The 18,931-nt window shown below is 58.3% G+C and overlaps 1 protein-coding gene across 1 annotated transcript; it reads right to left on the minus strand.

Moving 5' to 3' along the window:
• Positions 1 to 4,890: 4,890 nt before the first annotated feature.
• Positions 4,891 to 18,155, minus strand: ISG20 (interferon stimulated exonuclease gene 20). Its single transcript, XM_045813108.2, has 4 exons — positions 15,918 to 18,155; positions 15,430 to 15,687; positions 6,454 to 6,654; positions 4,891 to 5,123 (listed from the first exon to the last, which is right to left on the minus strand). Exons 2-4 carry the CDS (start codon positions 15,655 to 15,657, stop codon positions 5,037 to 5,039), a joined length of 516 nt encoding a protein of 171 aa, XP_045669064.1. The 5' UTR covers positions 15,658 to 15,687; positions 15,918 to 18,155; the 3' UTR covers positions 4,891 to 5,036.
• Between the last annotated feature and the right edge of the window lie 776 nt (positions 18,156 to 18,931).

Here is an 18,931-nt window from a genome sequence, read left to right on the forward strand (position 1 = left end):
AGCCGGGGCTGTGTCCCACTCCCTCTGTCTGAGCCCTAAACCCTGGAGGACAGAACAAGAAAAATGATGAGGACATCCAGCCCTGAGCAAGGCACTAGCTCAGGGTCCTAAAACCGAGGTCCCAACCCGCATCCCCTGGGCCTCCTCCCCTTGCACCCGGGAACAGAGGCCAAGGGGTTCTGCCACCGAACACACAGCACACGGCTCGAAATCAGGGTGCTGGGGCCAGGCCAACGTTTGCCTGTTCCTACACGTCTCGGCAAAGCTACTCCAAACCCTCTCTTTCCCCAGCAGGAAAAGCATATGTTCTTTCCATATAGAGGAGAAATTGTTCCACGAGTGAGTAAGCCTCTTGGCGGCCGAGCCCGGCCCAGCCCACAGCACGCCGGGCAGGAAGCGGGCAGCCTTCTTACTGCTCTTGGAACCAGACCGGGCTGGCTCCTGACCCCCCAAGACAGCAGGCCTTTGGACGGGGCTGTGGTGGGGAGCAGAGGCTGGGCAAGTGCCCGAAGACAGCAGGCCAGGCCAGAGAAGCCTTTCCCTGAACAGAAGCACTTTCCTCCATCAGGCTGGGCCGGGCCAGGCTGGGCGAAGGAGGGCAGGAAGGCTAGGGGGTCTGAGAAGGGCCGGAGAGCTCTCCAATCCCTTCAGTCCGGCAGCAAACAGGCCTGAGTCGAGGTGACTCAGGTATGCCCAGTGAGCGGGGCTTTCCGAGACCGTCTTTCCCAGCCACCTCCAAAATGCTCCTTGATGCCTTGGGGTTAGGTGGCAAGAAGTGACCCCATCCTCGGTGTCTCTGTGCATTCTGCCAGATCTGTGTGAACGTACAGGTCTTTCCCAAGTCAGCCCTGGGCTGGAGGATGCCACTTGTTCCCTTGTCCCAGTGGAGCCCTGGTTCCCTTCCCACATTTTCCCCATCTAAGAATCCACTGAGAATGGGGCTGAGGGGAGTGGGCAGAGAAGGGATAGGCAGGCTGGAGGGTGGGTGGGTGGGAGGTACAGAGGGGAAATAGGAGGGGCTCCACAGAAGGGAAACCATTGAAGAGATTGGGGGTGTATAACCTGGAAAGTCAAAGACTCGGGGTAGAGGTGAGAAACATAGCAATAATGTGAAGGTGGGTGACAGGTCACCACGTACAAGCAAGATTGGCTTTATCCTGGGTGGGAGTTCGTGGGGCAAGCCTGCACTTATAAATCAGGTGCCCCACCCCACCGAGCAGTGCTTTCGAGACAGTGGGGCGTATCCAGGCCCCTGGTTGAAAGGAGTCGGGTGGGAGGTGGACTAGAGCTTAGGTCTCAAACTGGTGGCCCGTGGGCCAGACACAGTCCTGAAGATGCTGGCACTGGGCAGCATTTCTGCATGGCCACAATCAGCTGAGGCCGAGTGTCACCTGCCCCGTGCAGCTGGGCATGCGTTCCCAGTACTGCACGGCCCATCAGGCCTGAGTCACTCCTTTATTTCCTGCACTGGTCCCTTAGGCATTTAGGCCTGTGAGCTTTGGAGAAGATGCCCTGCCCACACTCACCCTTCTTCTTCTCTAGGCTCACCCTATAAGCCCACCTGGGGCAGGAGGAGGCAGCAGGACCTTCCCGTGGGCTCAGGTGAGACTACATGTCATGGGCCAGGTAGCGCTTTCACCTGCTAGAAACCGCCACCACTCCAAGCTCCTCGTCTGCCCTCCTCGAGTGGCCATTATGCTGGGATCTATCATGGTCTCTGGGGACTGGACCTTCCCACCCAGGACAGCGGAGTCCCTCTCCTGGCCTTCCTGCCCTGGAGCACAGATAACACCCCCCCCCCCTCCCCGAGTATTTAGGGTCTGGGAAGGGCACCCAGGGCAGGTGCACTGTGAACTGAGAAGGGACAAAGTGAGGAAGGGCGCCCCCCAACCCCCAGCCCAGGAGGGCAGCGCAGGAGACAATGCCAGCAGCAGTGGGTCTGAAGGAAGGTGGGGCAGGGTTGGGGAGGTGGGGATTGGAAACTAACGGGGGGAGCAAAGCAGGGCAGCCAAAGGGCTCCAGAAGGAGAGAACAGAAGGCAAGGCGATGCTAAGCCCAGCTCTGCCTTCTCCCTGTGTGCCTGGGGTGGAGTCCGACCTACCCTTGCCAGGACTGAGGGCCGGAAAGCAGGAGGGAGAGGCCTCCCCGGGCAAGGAGATTCCATCTGAAGCCTGTATAGGCTGGGGCAGATTGCCGGGCGGTTTCACTTGCCTGGCCCAATCTGCTCCCACGGTAGCTATGGGAATTGGGACCAATATTCCCATTTGACGGATGAGGAGACTGAGGCAGAAGTTGTGCAAGGCCGAGTCTAGCCCCTGGGTAAGAGCGGGGCTCCTGGGCATTCACCAGGCCCAGGCTGCTGGGAGAGGGTCTGCTGTGGACGACAGAACTCGTCTGTCCCAAAGCAGCCGCTCAGCAAACATTACCTTCCTCTCCTCCGTGCTTTACAAACTCATCGAATGACACCAACACTTGCAGGCACAACTCCAGTTGCGCTGGGACCCAGGGGGGTTGGGAGTCCAGTGGTGCAGCCCAGGGGCAGGCCTTTATTTTTATTATGATCAGTAGTTGGTGGGTCCCTACCCCCCACCAGCTGGGGCTGGGCATCTCTACCCTCTTCTCTGCCCACTTGAAGGAAGGGGCACCTGCTCTCTCAGAGGTGAGACCTGTGAGCCAAGTCAGCCTGACTCTGAAGCTGGTGCTCTCTACTGGCTGTGCAGAAGGTGGGGGGTCTCGCCAGTGGGGCCAGGGCGCACAGCACACGCCCCCCCCCCCCCGACCTGACCCGCACCTCACCGCCCACCCGGGAGGTGGGGTGGGTGCCTCCCCACTGGCAGCATCCGTGCACCCAGAGCCAGGAGGAAGCCGAAAGCTGGGTTAGAGCCTTCCTTGGGGGACTCCTTTGCTCTGGGAATCCTGGAATCACCCCTCCTTTTCAACGTGGAAGAGCCCTTGGCCTGGGAGTCCGAGAGCCGGACCTCACCTTCCAGGCCGGTCTGGAATTCACTCTAGCTCAGTGGCTGAGGGAGGGTGGCCTACAGGGTCCCTGCTGCAGCCCCCTGGCCATTTTTAAGGACACAGCCCCTCACACCTCATGCCCCCTAAGTGTTCCCCGGGCGGGCTCTGCCTTCGAGGCCCCCCGGGACGGACAGACGGCCCAAGGGCACCACCTGGTGGCCAGTCTAAGCCAAGCAAGCAGCCGCGGAGGGCCAGGTCACAGCTCGGCAAGTCCAACGCCGGCAATGGGGCATTAGAGAACTGAGGGAGCACCTCTCCACTCTCCCAGAAGTGGGAGGGAGTCCCCCGGGGTTCCCAGAGGTCAGTGTGCAAATGGGAGGCCCTGCCATTATAATGCAGTTTGAGTGAACAGCTCTCGAGTTTAGGGTCAGAGGGGCCTGGACTTGAATCCCGTGGGTCCTTAACCTCACCTTGAGTCCCTCATCTATGTAGTGGGGCTATTTAGGACCCGTTTTCCAGGGCTGTGGACATCTCTCTGCATGAGCAGGCAGCCCGGGGAGATGGCAGGGGGCAAGGCTGGACCGGCAGCAGGAGTCTACCCTGGCAGTACTCGGACCGTAAGCCAGGGGCTCTCAACTGTGGCCGCACCTTATAATGCCCTGATGCTTCGCTGTGGCTGAGCCTGGTCCTGGACCAGCAGCAGCAGGATCCCGGGGAACCTGTGAGACATGCAGATTCTGGGGCTCCAGCCCAGACCTGCTGAGCTGGCAATTCTGGGGGTGGGGTCCAGCACCCTCAAGGTGATGTTGATGCTCCGAGTGCGAGAACACTGTGCTTAGGGACAGGGGTTGCTTAAAAAGCATCTCAGGTGATCCCAATGTCCAGGCGCCGGAATCACTTGCGGAGGTCCCGACTGGAATCCGCTGCCTCCCCGTCGTGTAACTCTGGTTTAGAGGTACCCGGGCCCGGATTAACATGACTACGCTACAGCTGAGACTAATGAGCAGTCACTGCTCTAATGTGGACCCCTCCCCACACTCGACTCCTGCCCCCCCTCGGAGGCCGGGCTCCCGCAGCGGAGTGCTCTCCCCGGGCCTCCTCGTCAGGGCCTCCTCGTCAGTGAGCGATGCAGACAGTAACCACGCGTTACTGACATCGGCTGGGGGCTTGCGCTCTGACAGGCGTGGTGCTGGGGGCTTTGTGTGCGACATCTCGCAAGAACCCTATGAATTGTTAGAATTCCCCCATTTTAGGGGACGTCTGGGTGGCTCAGTAGGTTAAGCGTCTGCCTTCGGCTCAGGTCATGACCCCAGGGTCCTGGGTTGGAGCCCCACTTCGGGCTCCCTGCTCAGGGGAGAGCCTGCTTCTCCCTCTCCCTCTGCTGCTCCCCCTGCTTGCTCTCTCTCTGTCAAATAAATAAAATCCTTAAAAAGAAAATTTTCCATTTTACAGATGGAGAAACTGAGGTACAGAGAAGTTAAAGAGAGGCTGAGTAACTCAACTCTAGCTACTAAATGGCAGAACCAAGACTCCGACCTAGTTCTGACTTCAAAATCCACTACCTTTGCTTCCTCATTTTACAAGAGGAGGGATGACTTGTCACCATGCTCTGTACCTCGGCTTCAGGGCTCCCCAGAGCCATGACACCCGTTTCAAGCCGGCACGAATGGACCTCTGAGCCAGAGCGCCACTCCCGTGCGCGTAAATGCAACAGGAAAAGGGAGGCAGAGGCAAGGGTTTAGTTATGTGCCACCTAGGTTCCTCCAGCTTCTTCTTGGATGCACAGGATTCAAGATTATTCAGGAAACCACCTCCCCCAACCCCCCAGCCCACCCCGTTCCAGCTCAGTCTTGATTGTCCACTAAGCTTCACACAGACCGGCGCCCATCACCCTTACCCGGCTCCGAGAAAGGCAAGAGGAGTATCCAACGATGGAGTAGAAAAAATATAGAGCTATTTTACTACTAGAGACGCATTTTCCAAAAGCAAGGGGGTCTTGAAGGGACAAAGACTTTGGGGACGTTCCTGCGGAAGTGGCCACCGGGAGCTCCAGTCCCGCTCGGCCAGGTGGGCAGCCCTCAGCGGGCTCGAATTCGCTGGGAAAGCAGGTAGAGCTCCATCGTCGCCCTGGCGTCCTCCACCGAGCTGTGTCCAAAGCGGCTGTTCTGCAGACACAGGTACAGGGTGGGGCTGAATGCAGAGACCCCGTGTGGCCCGGGCCTTCCCCGCTCACACCCCGGGTTCCAGGGCCCCGAGGTGGGTCAGTGGTGAGTCTCCCCAGGCTTCTGATGGCCGGCACTCGGCTGGTGGCTGGGGCCGGCCTGGCTTCCGCTGTCCGCCCCGGAGCCGGGGCCCTAGGCACAGGCGTGGCCAGGCACAACTTCCAGCCTCTGGAGCACCGGGCTGTGCCCTCCAGGTGGGGACAGGGGGCGCTGCAGACCTGCTGTCAGACACAGGGAGCTCCAGGGCGCCGGGCACATATTTAAAAAAAAGGTCAAAACGATGTTTCTGAAGTGCAACCTCAGTGAATCCAGGTGCTGACCATTCTGTCCTGGGTCCCGTGTGCCACGAGGCTAACAGAGGGACCCAAATTCGGCCCCTTCCCTGAGACCCACACAACTTCCGGTAGCCCGGCCAAGGGGTGCCTCATACCTCAGGCTGGGGCTCCTGCTCTCCCCTCCCCGTCCCCCTCCACAAAGACCCACCCTTCGGACTCATGCACACCTGCCCTCCTCCCCGCCCCCCTGTTCTTCATTCCTTTGGGCTGATACGCCACCGTCCCTTCCGCCAAGAGTTGCTCAGGCACAGGGCCCAGCCCTGCTCAGCCATGCGTCTCCAGCACCCCGTCCAGCCTGGCGCAGAGTACGTGCTGATAAATAGCTGTTGACCGGGAAGGCCCCCACGTGGAGCTGCGACTGCTAGTGTCAGGCCCACCGCCCTCAGTCCTGCCACGTCGGTGATCTCCCAAGCGCCAGTACCTGGGTGCCCTCGCCTGGGGCTTGCTGGAGATGACAGGTGCTGAGGAGTGGGGGGCCCCGGGAGCGACAGCAGCCACGCCTGATGGGAGCTGTCAATACCTCCACTCCCTGCATAAATCTGGGGTCTGTGGGATTGCCCAGAGGCCCGCAGTGGGGTTCAACTCCAGTTATCCATGGAGTAACTGCCTTGAGTTTAAAAGCACACACAAGAAATCTTCATTGGGTGCCTTCCCTTCCCTGCCTCTCATCCTCGCTCTCCCAGAGCGTCCTGGGGTCACCTCTTGAATAAGCCTCCTGCACTCTGGTCCTTGTCCCAGGCCGGGGGCCAGGGAAGCCCAAAGACAGCACCCCTCCTTGCCGGCAAGCCCATGGCCTCTCAGGACTGGGGGGGGGGGCAGGTGGAAGGCAGAGCATCTTTGGGGCCCAATGTGGGGGTTCTGGAGCCCCTGGGGGATGTGAGAGCCTTGTGGTGGGAAGGGGGCCCCCCCAGAGCCCAGGGAAGGCAGGGGGTGCTCACCTGGATGCGGCGGCCGAGGAGGCGCTCGCTGAGCACCCGGAGGGACACCTGCTTGCGGGACAGCAGGTTGGCTTCCCACTGCAGCAGCTTGTCGGTGGACGTGTCGTAGACGGAGTAGTGGCTCATGTTCTCTTTCAGCGCCTGGAAGTCGTGCTTCAGGTCGTGGCCCACCACCAGCTTGCCTCTCAGCAGCTGCAGGATCTGGCCGGGAAGACACGCAGCCCACGCCTCACGCAGGGTCCTCCGCGCGGGTCTGGGGCAACCGCAGGAGGCAGCCGCTCCTCCACTTGCTGCGTGACTTTGAGCAAACTGTCCCCCCCCGGGCTTCCCACCTGTCCTCGAGAAAATGAGGAGACTAGACCGGGCCCCTCCTCACGCTCAGTGGTTTAGGTATGTGCCAAAGGCGCGTCCCTGACTCCTTCCGTGGCTTCCACGTGTGACAGGAGTGGCTGCTGCTGAGCGTGTTCCACGTGCCACGCTAAGTACGTCACATATATTAGGTCACCTAATCCTTTCAACAACCCTCCTGCGGCGAGCACAACCCCGACCTCGCACAGATGCCCACGCCCTAAGCCCCAGAATCCACGGCCGCGTTGCCGGGCAGGGGGGAGTTCAAGTTGCTGACGGGCTTCACGTAGAAGACGACCTCCCGACAAGGGCCGTCACCTGGATTACCCACGTGGGCCCAACATAATTGCAAGGGCCCTTCTATGTGGGGGTCAGTGATTTGCCCTGAGGACTTGACAAGCAGCTGCTGGCCTGGATGAGGGAGGAAGGGGCCAGGCGTCAAGGAACAGGGCGGCCTCTAGAAGCTGGAAAAGGCAACGAAACGCACCCTTCCACAGAGCTTCCAGAAAGGAACGCAGCCCTGGCCACACCTCGATTTCGGCCGTTGAGGCCCGTGGCAGACTTCTGAACTGTGGAACGGCGAGCACGTGTGGTGCCTTCAACCACCCAGCTTATGGTTTGGTTACGGCGGCCATAGAAATCGAGCGGATTTCAAAACAAGTTTGTGGATCCCTTGGCACCTCCGCTCTCCAAAGATGGAGCCCAATCCCCCTCGCCTCCAGTGAACGTGGGCCAGCCTGTGTGACTTCTGACTTCTCTGGGGGCCAGTCCCCCAGCAGCCCTGAGCTACCCCGAAGCCACCTGCTGGAGACCCCGCAGGGAGGCGGACAGCCGTGCCCGAGGGGCCCCGGCGCCAGCCACTGGATGGCTGGGCAAGCGGACCTCCCAATGATTCCGGCTCCGGGCCTGCGGGACGCCCGAGCCACCCAGCAGGCCCCACCGGCCAAGCCCCGTCCAGATTGCAGGTGCACGAGCAAAGTAAATATTGACCTTGTTTGAACCACTATGTTTGGAGGTGATTTGCTAAGCACCATTAGATAAGTGGGGCAGTCACAGAGCTAGTGAGTGACAGTGGCAGAGCCAGCCTTCAAAACCAGCAGCAAAGCCACACTCAGGAGCAGGCCTGCTCTGGGCCTCCACCAGCCACGCAGCCGAGCTTTGGGGAGCAAGCCCTAAAGTACCCTCACGAGTGCCCAAGCCCACCGTCTTGCCTCTATCCTGACTCCTTTCCCACGGTGGTCCTGTGGACAGCGTCCTACCTTGGGCCACATGGGCCACTCCCCCTTTTATACCTTGGCTGCCATTGGAGAGGATGCGAGGGGGATCTTGGGCGGAGCTGCGTCAGGCCCTTGCCGGAGGGGCAGCTTGGCGCTCAGGCCCCCCTTTGGACAGGTCTCTAACAGTTTCTGCCCTGTCTTCTGTGCCCGGGGGAGACTTCTGACATGGCTAACACCCTCCCGTGTCTGCTTCTGCATCTAGTGGCCTCCTGGGACATCACGTGGGGCATTACGCACTCTCCCTTGGCCACCACAGGATCACTGCAGCCACTCTACAGAAGGGGAAGCCAAGGCTCAGAGACATGAGGCGACTTGTCTGGGGGGCCTGTCCATCTCCCATCAGCAGGCAGTGTCACCAGCCTGCCCATCACCTCCTCCCCCGTTCCCGTGGTTTTGTCAGTGTGTCGGGGCCACCGCTGGACAGAGCCCACAGTCAGCCTGGGGACTAGGGACGCTCACTTGAGGAATGGAGCTGGGCTGGTCGGATGGACACGGGCTGCTCACACTTGGGCTGCGGCATCCCCCCGTGAAGCCCCAGACATCTGGGATTCTGGATTCCGCATTTCTACGGCTGGTGCCGCCGCTGCTGCTCAGGGCTCATGAGTGGTGAGGGCACAAGGCCTCAGCAGCAGCTTGAGTCCTGTGTGTGGATGAAAGCGCAGCGGCCAGCACAGGGCCGAGCTGGGCAGCCGGCGGTCACGCACCTTTCTTGCTGACATCCTTTCACATTCCCGAACAATGTGGCCTGTTTTCCCCCAACGAGGAGCTGGCTCGGGCCCAGTTCACACAGAGCCCTTGAGGGACTGTCTGCCATTCCAGAAAGGGCAGCCACGGGTCCCAGGCTCAAGAGGGCCGAGTCACTGGGAGGTGGATTCCTGGGAACTTAATCACTTCTGGAGCCCAAGGGTCCGGGGGCGGGGGGTGGGGGTAGGGGGCCTATGGTCAGCACCATGGGACTCATGATGAGACAAATAAAATACGAGGAGTGGACAAGCAGAAGGAAGAGGAAGCCGGGAAAAAAGAAGAATCTATTTGGCGGAGAGGTGCCAGCAACTTTTCAGACCAAGGACGCTGGGCCCTGGGCAGGAAGAGACTGCTGGTCCTCGCTGCGTGCTCTCAGACAGGTCCAAGACCACATGTGGACTTCGGTTCCCCATGTGTAAGGTGAAGGCTGGGAGAGGTGAGGCTCCAGCGGCCCCTTCGCAGCCAGGGCACCACCGGCTTCCTGAGGCAGGGCTGGGAGGGAAGTGGGGGGCCTGCTGAACCCCAGGGACGGGGAGAAGGCGCCAGCTGGCGGGACCTCAGGGCTGCGTGACCTGCTTTGGCTGCGGGACCTGCCCTGAGTCAGTGTCAGGAGGCAGGTGTGTCAAACACAGGGGGCAGAGTCTCAAATTCCTGGAGAGGGCAGAGTGGGGAGGTGGAGGGGCAGTCACCCATCTGCTCTCATCACTGGCCCCGGGCCAGGGACTTTCCTCACCTCACCTGGGCACCCCTCAGCATGAGGATTCCGATTTCCCTGCCACAGAGGGGGGACTGGGGGCCAGAGAGGTGGAGAGGCTTGCCCAGGGGACACAGCTGGTGACTTAAGAGCTGCAGTGAGGTGTCCGGATCTGCCTGACCCCGTCCCTATCACTACAGTTGTCCTTGTCACCACCTGCTGAGAACCTAGTTCAGCATTAGTAATGTCAGAGTGGAGAGCGATGCTGGACCCCGGTCAGCTCTCAGTGAGGATTTCCTGAAGCAGGAATGGGGCCCCTATGAGGCCAGAATCATCAGACCATCTTACCGACAGGCAAAGGGGGACACAGAGTGGCGTGTACCCGTGTCCCATGGCAGAGGGGTGATGGCCAATGGCAGGTGTCAGCCTCTAGCCTCCTTCCACTGCATTCCTGCTCTTGTTCCAAGTATTCCTGAGATGTGTCTGATCAGAAAAATCACCTGGGGTCCTTGTTAAAAATCCAGAGGGCCAGGCCCTCCTGTCACCTTCCTGAGTGGCCCCAGTGCCCTTCTTCCTCCGGCCCCCCGCCCTGCTCTGCAGGTGCGCCCGCCCTGTCTGTATCCCACAAGGCTGCTTCTGCTGGGGGAAACCTGGATGGTGACATCATCCTCCTCCATCTGGCCAGGCCCCACAGACACCGGCCCAGTGGCGGGGCCTCCACAGGGCACTTGGCCCAGGCAAGGGCAGCTGTACGGGAAACAGCTGTAGGAGGCCTCACTTCTGCTGCATTTCCCTCCTAAATCGGGAGGCTTCATAGTATTCAGTTGGTTTGTTTGCCAACTAAAAATGTAATTATCCCTCCCCGAGGCCGGTCATGGGTAGGTGCTACTCAACAGACTGGGTTAACATTAAAAGAGCATTAACTTACAAAAATAAACTATAAGCAATTAAAAATTACTGTTAGAAAAAAAAACACCAAAAACCCAGCATTAACCCACCAGGTGAGAGCCCTGAATCTGAACACCGAGTTGTAAGGACACTGTATGTCCTTAAGCAAGTCGCTGCCCCTCTCTGGACCTGTCTCCTCATGGGTTCTCTCCCGCACTGACAGCCTGATTTGTGGGGCTCAACGTGGGCACTATCGATACTTCTTCAGTGTGTGTGTGGCCAGGGGAGGGGCTGTGTTGTGCATTATAGGATGGTTTAGCAACATCCCTGTCCTCTCCTTACTGGATGTCAGGACCCCTGCCCCATTTATGACAACCAGAAATGTCTCCAGATACCGCTAAATGTCCCTTGGGGGGCAAATCACTCCACATTAGGAACTGCTGCTCTGGATGACGCTCAGACCTAGAGGTTTCAGAAGGTAACAGGCAGTAACTTCCCGCTATAAAAGTAATGTAACCACATTACAAAAAATAAGAGAGAAAGGAGTGGCGGGATCCCATGCACAATCTCAGTGCCCTACGGCAGCAACCCTCCTGGGTGGATGGGGTGGGGCTTGGTGGCTCCCCAGAGCCCTGCTGGCTGCCATGGGCTGGTCTATGGCTCACCACAACCAGGGCCCACTCGCCGCTCCGGTCGGAGGAAGAGATAGGTGGGTGAGCAGCGTTTGAAAGTTGCCTGTGTGAAACCAAGGCCAGGTGAGCCCTAGACTCACCTGAGAGGGGTCACACAGCCCTGGGGAGTCGGATAAATGGCTGACAGGCTTCTTCCCTTTGAGAGCCCCCCCAACACATGTGGGGACCCGTGAGCCCGGTTTCTGACTTGGGGATTAGAACATATGGGTGATAGAGTGGATCGAGCTGCATCTGTGTCCTTGGTCGTGAACACATGACAGCTATTGCCTGTACCACATCTTCACGCACAGGCTGTGCCCGACACTGTCCCTTACACACACTGGACACTTAGCACTCAGCGAGCACTTTTATACACGTCGATCATGGGATCTCACGATCCCAGAGCAAATTCTGGAGCCCGAATTTGGATCTCTGCTACCCCTTCCTTGGACAGCTTGCTCAGCCTTGCGCCTCAGTTTGCTCATCTGTAAAATGGGGTAGTGATGCTGGTTAACCACCTCCCAGGACTCTTGTGGGAGCAACGGCAGTGGTGTGTGCAAAGTGCTGAGGACAGAGCCAGGACACGGTGCTGGGTATACGCGCACTGCTTCCCCCACCCTGTGTCACAGAAGCTCCTACCGAAGGGCACAGAGAAGTTTAGCCACAAGCCAGAGGACACAGACCCACGTCCACACACGTCTGACGACAGGGCACTTGCCCTCCGGCCTCAGGCTGCGTGTGTACCACCGCCTCTCGGCAGCAAAGGCCGGCAGGAGGACAGGGGCGGTTTTGTTCCACCCAGCTGCCAGAACGCCTGTATTTTGTGAAAATCAAGTCAACTCCAACCCCACAAACATTCTCAGGGTACCCTCTGTGCGCAAAGCACACCATCCAGTCTGGGGGTGGGATAAATCACATCGCACCACGTGGCGCTAGGCGGACCATGCGTGCGGACAGACAAGCTTTAAGTACAGAGGCCACAGCAAGAACTAGAGGCGCCCACGCGGGGAGGTGCGGATGGCGGGCAGGGTGGGGAAGGGCATCACGGAGGACTCCTCTGGCCGGGGCCTGCCAGCGTGGTAGCAGATCGAGGGGCAGGGATGGGGGACGGGGGGAGAGTCGGGGTGTGGCTGGATGGTGGCTGAGCTAGGAGCGAAGGCGGGAAGGGCAGGTCGGGAGGGTTTGGAGGTCCGAGAGTGTTGTGCTGGAGGACCTTGGGCAATGGGGAGCCATGGGAGGTATTTGAACAGTGGAATGGGGAGGCTGTGATCTGAGCCAGGCCTGGGGAAGTTTCGCTGGCACCAGGTGGGAGAGATTGAGAGCAGGCATACCTGCTGTTCAGGCAGAAAACGAGAGCCGGAATCTAAGACCATGGTTCTCAAGGGAAGTCAGAAAGGGGACTCGGACCTATCATCTGGGGTCTGCCCTTCTTTCTCCATGGGCACAGTTAGTGACCAGCAGCCATGGGCCCGGCACTGTGCTTCGGGCTACAGGCCACATCACGACGAGGCCAGGGAGGAGGCATTAGCACCCCCTGTCACTGATGAGCAAACAGGTTCAGAAAGGTTCGAAAACTTGCCAAAGGTCACACAAACCACTGAGTGACGGAGCAGGAGCAGGAAATGTAAACCCCAGATGTGGTTCAAAGGTCTGCCTGGTCTATAGATTCTTGGTTCCCTCTCTGAATGGTTTCTCAGTGCCTGCTCTGGGCAGGGCTCCGAGCTACATGCGAGAAGCCTGGGGCCTGGCATAATCTCCTGCTGAGATCCAAAGCTTCTGCGCTGAACCTGGATGGGGACCTAGGCGGCGCGACGCCAGGCCAGTGGATGTGAGCAGCATCTCCCTGCTGCCTCCTCTCCCCCTGCTCTGGGCTCTCCTGCCCTTTCTGCCGCTCTGCCAGCGAGGGGGTGGGAGGCCGGGGAGAGAAGGAGCAGGAAGGACGGAGACACACAGTCCACCTGACTGCTCAGTGGGGATCTGAATGTGGGGGCTCCCGCCGTGTCCCTGGGCCTCATGCTGACCCCTGAACAGCCAACCCACCTCTTCCTTATGTGCCTTCCCCTACTTGGTGACTCCCCTTTGGCCACCTCCATCCTAACATTTTTTCCGTCCCAGTCCTCTGTTTGCTGATACCCCCCAGGGGACTCTGACTCGCCCCCTATTGACATCTCTTTCCTCACTACCATCTAGCCTCCCCAGCACCCCCCATTCCAGTCTTCTTGAGACTTGGGTTTGATCCTGCCGTGCTCTTGCTCAAGAATCTTCCATGGCTCTCTGTGGCCCACTGGGTTGCAGACACAGGCTCCAACCACCCCTTGCAAATACCACCAGCCTCATGGAGTCTTTCCAGAGCCACGCGGATGTACTGCACCCCCAGCTCAGGGCTCCCCGGCCTCCTCTTACTACCTATAGGACAGTGCTGTCCAGTAGACAATACCATGAGCCACATATGTAATTTTTAAATCATCTAATCACCATATTTGAAAAGGTAAAAATAGGGGAAGTTAGTTTTAATATGCTTTATTGAACCTAATATTCCAAAATACTATCATCTTACCATGTAATTGATATAAAAAACTACTGAGGTATTTTATGAATTTTTTAATACAAGTCTTTGCAATCCCGTGTGCGTTTTAACTTACAGCACATCACGGTTCGGACCAGCCACTTCTGGGGTGCTCACAGCTGCATGTGGCTCGGCGGGCCCCTATTGGATGCACAGCCCTAGAGGTCTGAGGCTGAGCTCCGAGTCCTGACCACCTTTGGTTATGGGAACCTTCGCGAGTCACTTAGTGTTACTGGTTGAATTGTGTGTGCCCTCCCCCAATTTATATGTTGAAATCCTAACCCCCAGCACCTCAAAACGTGACTTATTGGGAAATAAGGTCATTGCAGATGCAATTAGTGGAGGCCATCAGAGCCCTAAAACAACAGGACCGCTGTCCTTACAAACGAGCAACGGGGGCACAAAACACGCACACGACAAGAATACCATGCGAACAAGAAGGCAGAGATTGGGGTGATGCTTCTACGAGCCAAGACACACTCAGGACTGCCACGACCCCCAGACGCTGGGGGAGAGACGCAGCACGGACTCTCCGGCACAGCTGCGGAAGGAAGCAAGCCTGCCGACACCCTGAGCTCGGACTTCCAGCCTCCACGACCGCGGGACAATACACTTCTGTTGCTGGAGCCCCCAGTCTGCGGTACTTCAGTACAGTGGCCCCAGCAAACAACACACTCAGTTCAAGCAGGCCTCCGTTTGCGCATCTGTGATATGGGGCTAACAGACGATCGTGAACAGCTAACCTTTCTGGAGTCCTCATCTAGGCACTCTCTCTAGACACTTGCTCAATCCTCATGATAATCCTGTGAAATTGCTACTGTTCTTACACCCAGTTTCTGTTCCAGAGGCCACCCGAGCAACTTGCCCGAGGTAACTCAGCTGAGTCACCAGCCAGGATTCAAGACTGGCCCTCTTAACTCTGGGTTCACAGCTCCCAAGAACCCTCCTGGCGGCTGTCCCGGCAGGTGGGAGCGAGCCCCGGAGCGCCTGTGCTCAGGAAGCAGGAGGCATTGTTGTTTATGTTCTGCGTGTATCTCCAGCGGCCGGAGCCTGGCACGCATGCAGTGTGTGCCGCTGAGACAAACCGCGGTCCTCTGTGCTCCTCTGGGACTCCCCCCAAGCCCCAGCAGCCCAGACACTGATGAATTTACTTGTGTTTCTCAACTTTCCCAGAAGTGACTAACGCTGGTGCAAGAAGAGGTTGAGTTTGCTTTCCATCCTGTGACTCAGAGAAACAGAAACAGAAACTGGGGCCTGAACAAGTCATCACAATTAGGTGAGCCAGGAGGGTAGGAAATCTTGGGGCCACAAACTGACCTCAAGCAGATGGAAGCCCTACCGTGGGTCTGGATGCAAGCTCTCCCCTCGGCCCAGGGGCTCCGGCCTGTTCTCCAAGACCGGGAGCCCCCCACCAAGGGCCCAGCCAGTGAGAGCCCGTTTCCTCATTTCCTCCTGGGGCTGACCAGGGGCAGCCAGGGTAGAGAAAAGAATCCCACCATGGGGAACATCAGGTGGGACCCAGTTCCCCCATCACAAGGCCACCAAGGTGGACCGGATGCCCTGAAGCCTGCTCCCAGGTGTGAGTCTAGGCTGAGGGCAGGAGGCCTTTGCACAGATGCCCTCGTGCTCCCTCGTGCAGAGGTGGGGGGAATCTGCCACATCTGGGGTCACAGGTCACAGATCTGGCACCTGCGGAAGGTGCCAGGGAAGTGTGCACCTGTATGTGTGTGTGGGGGTCCGCGGCCTCCCCGCCGCCCCAGCCTGGCCGGTGGACGGCCCTCCACTCACCTCCCGCCTGGCCACGGCGAATGGCCTGGCCGCCTCCATGTGCCAAGGCGTGATCCCGCTGACCGGGGTCCTGTAATCAGTGATCTCCCCCTCGGGCCGGATGAACTCATCGTAGAGCACGGTGCCGTGGACGTCCACGAGGCTGCAGCGAGCTAAGCCGCTCTCCCGGCCGGGCCCCAGCCCCACCATCTCGCAGTCCATGGCCACCACCTCCAGGTTGCTTGCCATGCTTCACCGGGACCCGGACCCTCAGACGTGCTGGAGAGGGCAGGCAGGCGGGGCACCACTCAAGGGCCAGCCACGGGGCCAACACCCTGCCAGCCTGTGCCCTCTGCCCTGTTTGTCATGAACACCACCCGGCAACAGGCAAAGCCGGCCTCTTCTCACCCCGCCCGGCTTCCTGAGCCTAGGGGTCCTGGGGCCTCAGGACCAGCAGGCCCCCCTGCTTCCACGCCCCCCCAACCCCCACCGCCCCAGCTCCCACTCACCTGCCTGCCTCTGCTGCCTTCGGCTCACGTCTGCCTCTCTGGTGCCACTTCTCCGCTACTGCAGTCACTCTGAGCTGTGACTCATCTCTGACTTCACGCCGGGAATCCCGACCCTGTTTCAGTTTCTGGTTTGTTATCAGGTGAAGTCAGGGGCGCGGGAGGCCGGGCACATGGGCTGGGCTGCTGGCAGCCTCCCCGTCCTCGCCGCTCGCCTTTACCCCCGTCCCCCGCCCCGCCAAGTGCTTGTGCTTGGAGCCCTCCCCTTCTCTGATAAGGCGGCTGATGAGAATCGAGTGGATTGCCACACCTTCCTTCCCTTTCTCACCCTCCGCCTGCCCCGAGAATAAACATCCCCAGGATTGGAGACCACAGAATGTCCCACAACTTCCGGGGCCACTACCAACCTGACACTCAGTGACATCTCTTATGGGGGCAGCAGGAGCCGGCTCTTGGGACATTGAGGCTATTAATAGGGAGGCATGAGAAGGTTGGGTGTGAGTGGGGCTACCCGCCCCCCACTCAGGGAAGTCGAGGAGGTCGGGAGGGAGCCCCTAGAGTCTCCAGTGCTTCGGGGTGTCTCAGAATCCACCATCTGCCTGCCGTCAAAGGGCTCCGCCTCCAGCCGGGCTGAGGACTAGGAAAAGAAAGCCTGGAAGGAGCCCCCCACCAGTCTGGCCACACACTCCACCCGCTCCCAGGCTGTACTCTGACCTCTTACAATGGTGCCTGACACATGGAGAGCACTCGGTATTTATTGAATAGATGAATGAGTTACAGCTACGATAAAAATAGAGCGAGCTTTCAGGGAGAAGCCGTCAGCACGGACTGCAGTGAGGCTCTTGCCTCCTGCCGCAGACCCACAAGGGCTAAGCTTCGAGCTGTGGGATCTGATTGCCCCCAGATGTCACCAAGATTTGTGGCTTGGAAAGGAATTTCCCCAGGTCCCTGGTGCTCTCACCAAGTGATGTCTCACTGTAACAGACCTCAAACATAACATCAAGTCCTGAAATATGTCTAAAGGATAAGGCATTGTTTGTTGATTGTCGTTCAATTGGTCTGACTTTGAGATATGAGATTATTTGGGGTTCCCATCCCAAATGAGCAACTTTTGCTTGAATTCAGACTGTTTGGGGACTTTTTGTGGCTCAAATGCATAAAGGATTATGACTCTGATTTAGGGAGATGAAGCAAAATGTGTTTACGTGAATATCCATTGAAAAAGTAACCCCTGAAAGACCCAATGGAGACGTTTCTGCTTCTACAACCCCCATAGGGACCCCACGGATCTCACCCCTTCACATTGCTGGCCTCCTCGGGTCTCAGACAGAACATATGCCCACCCGTCCTGTTCTGTGCCCCGGAGTCCTGCTCTGTAGTCACCAGCCCCGCATTTCCCCTTTGCCCTGTCCCACCTGTGCATCAGCTCCCGGGCCTTCCTGCCTCCACCTTATGCCCTGCTCCACACTGTCCTTCAAATCTGAAAAGATTTCGTTTCCCCACATCTATCTCTTGCACTGTTTGGGACAGCAGTTGGCTCCAGAACCTACAGTCATTTCCTGTTGTCCAAAAATAAAAAGCAAACCTCAACTCCCATGCAGTTTCCGAGACCCCGTCACCTGCTCCAGTGGCCTTTCCAATCGCATCTTGCATCACTGTGCACACCTAAATCCGGGGCCTTTGTGATTCACGCAGTGCCTCCTACAGACACGCCCCCACCCCACCCCCGGGGTCCTCCCATTCCGGGCCCTAGGGCCAGCAGGGCAGGATCGGGTCTCTGGTCTCTGTCTTCGGTCCTGCTGCAAAGGCCAGCCCCTCTCCACACCTTCACCACCCCTCCTTCCCTCCTCCCACTGCACTGGCTGTCTGTCCCCAGGGCCTGGGCATGTGCTAGCCCAGCTCGAAAGCTCTGCTTCCAGGTTATCTACCCAGTTTGCTCCCTCTCCCTCAGGCCTCCCACCAAGGCCTTTTCTGACTTCTATTCAAAACTGTACCTCCTCTCGCTTCTGGATTTCTTCTGTAGGAATAATCAGCTCCATCTGAAATACTGTGTATCTCACTTGTTCATTCACTGTTCCTGCTCCCACTTGTTTGGTTTGCTGCAAGGCCCCCAGCCCCTGGAGCCCTGCCTGGGTCCTGCTGAATTTTTTCCCAGGTATTGTGTGCACTGAGGTTAGACACAGGCACTGTGCAAGCCCAGAGGAGGAATCCCTGACCCCAGCCAGGGAGGGGCTACTCCTAGATCGGATGCTCCCCCCGCCCCCCCACCCCAGGTGCCCAGACCCAGCCGGCAAATCTTAGGTCGGGTGACTGAAGGAAAATGAGTCACTCAGGGCAAACCTCTCAGCCTTACAAGACACACGTCCTATCTCACATGGCCCGCCTGTGGCCGTACAAGGTACAGAGGCTGCCACTGTGTGGCCCCAGGTACAGGGCACAGGCCAGGAGGATGATTCATAACAGTGGGTCAGACACCACTCCCTGCAGGTACCCTGACCTTTGAATTCCTGTTCAACCATCTGTCTCAGCGGGGCCTGTGCTCCAAAAGGCGCATGTGTGAATTTCTCAATCCCGTGTGGCAGGTAGAAGCGTCTCCATCGAATGTCAGCAATTTCATGTGGGTCATGCAAAAGTGCTAATGGGATACATTTTTAAAAAGACATAAAAAGTGAAAAATGAACTATATATCAATAAACACGCAAAAGAGGTTCAAAATCTCTACTCGTTAGGGAAATGCAAATTAAAACCAAATTAAAACCCCACGCCCACTAGGATACCCTACCAAAAAAAACCCAAAACAGAACAGAACAAAACAAACAAACAAAAATAACTAGGGTGGGTGAGGATGTGGAGAAATGGGAAAGCCTCTGGGCTGTGGGTGGGGATGCAAACTGGTACAGCCGCGGTGTCAGACAGCACGGCGGGTCCTCCAACACTCCCAACACAGATCCACCAGAGACGATCCAGCAATCTCACTTCTGGGTCTGCACCCATGGGAACCGAAAGCAGAATCCCAA

The sequence above is a fragment of the Ursus americanus genome, chromosome 28 (assembly GCF_024610735.1).
Source record: "Ursus americanus isolate L20-20 chromosome 28, mUrsAme1.1.p, whole genome shotgun sequence".
NCBI classification, from domain to species: Eukaryota; Metazoa; Chordata; class Mammalia; order Carnivora; family Ursidae; genus Ursus; species Ursus americanus.

Bases quoted from the DNA above. Each gene is read 5' to 3' on its own strand.
- ISG20 (XM_045813108.2), bottom strand. From the start codon at position 15,657: ATGGCAAGCAACCTGGAGGTGGTGGCCATGGACTGCGAGATGGTGGGG. The intron at 6,655-15,429 runs GTGAGTGGAGGG...CTTCCCGGCCAG, and splicing joins TCGCCGTGGCCAGGCGGGAG to ATCCTGCAGCTGCTGAGAGG. The intron at 5,124-6,453 runs GTGAGCACCCCC...CTGTGTCTGCAG, and splicing joins TCCTCGGCCGCCGCATCCAG to AACAGCCGCTTTGGACACAG.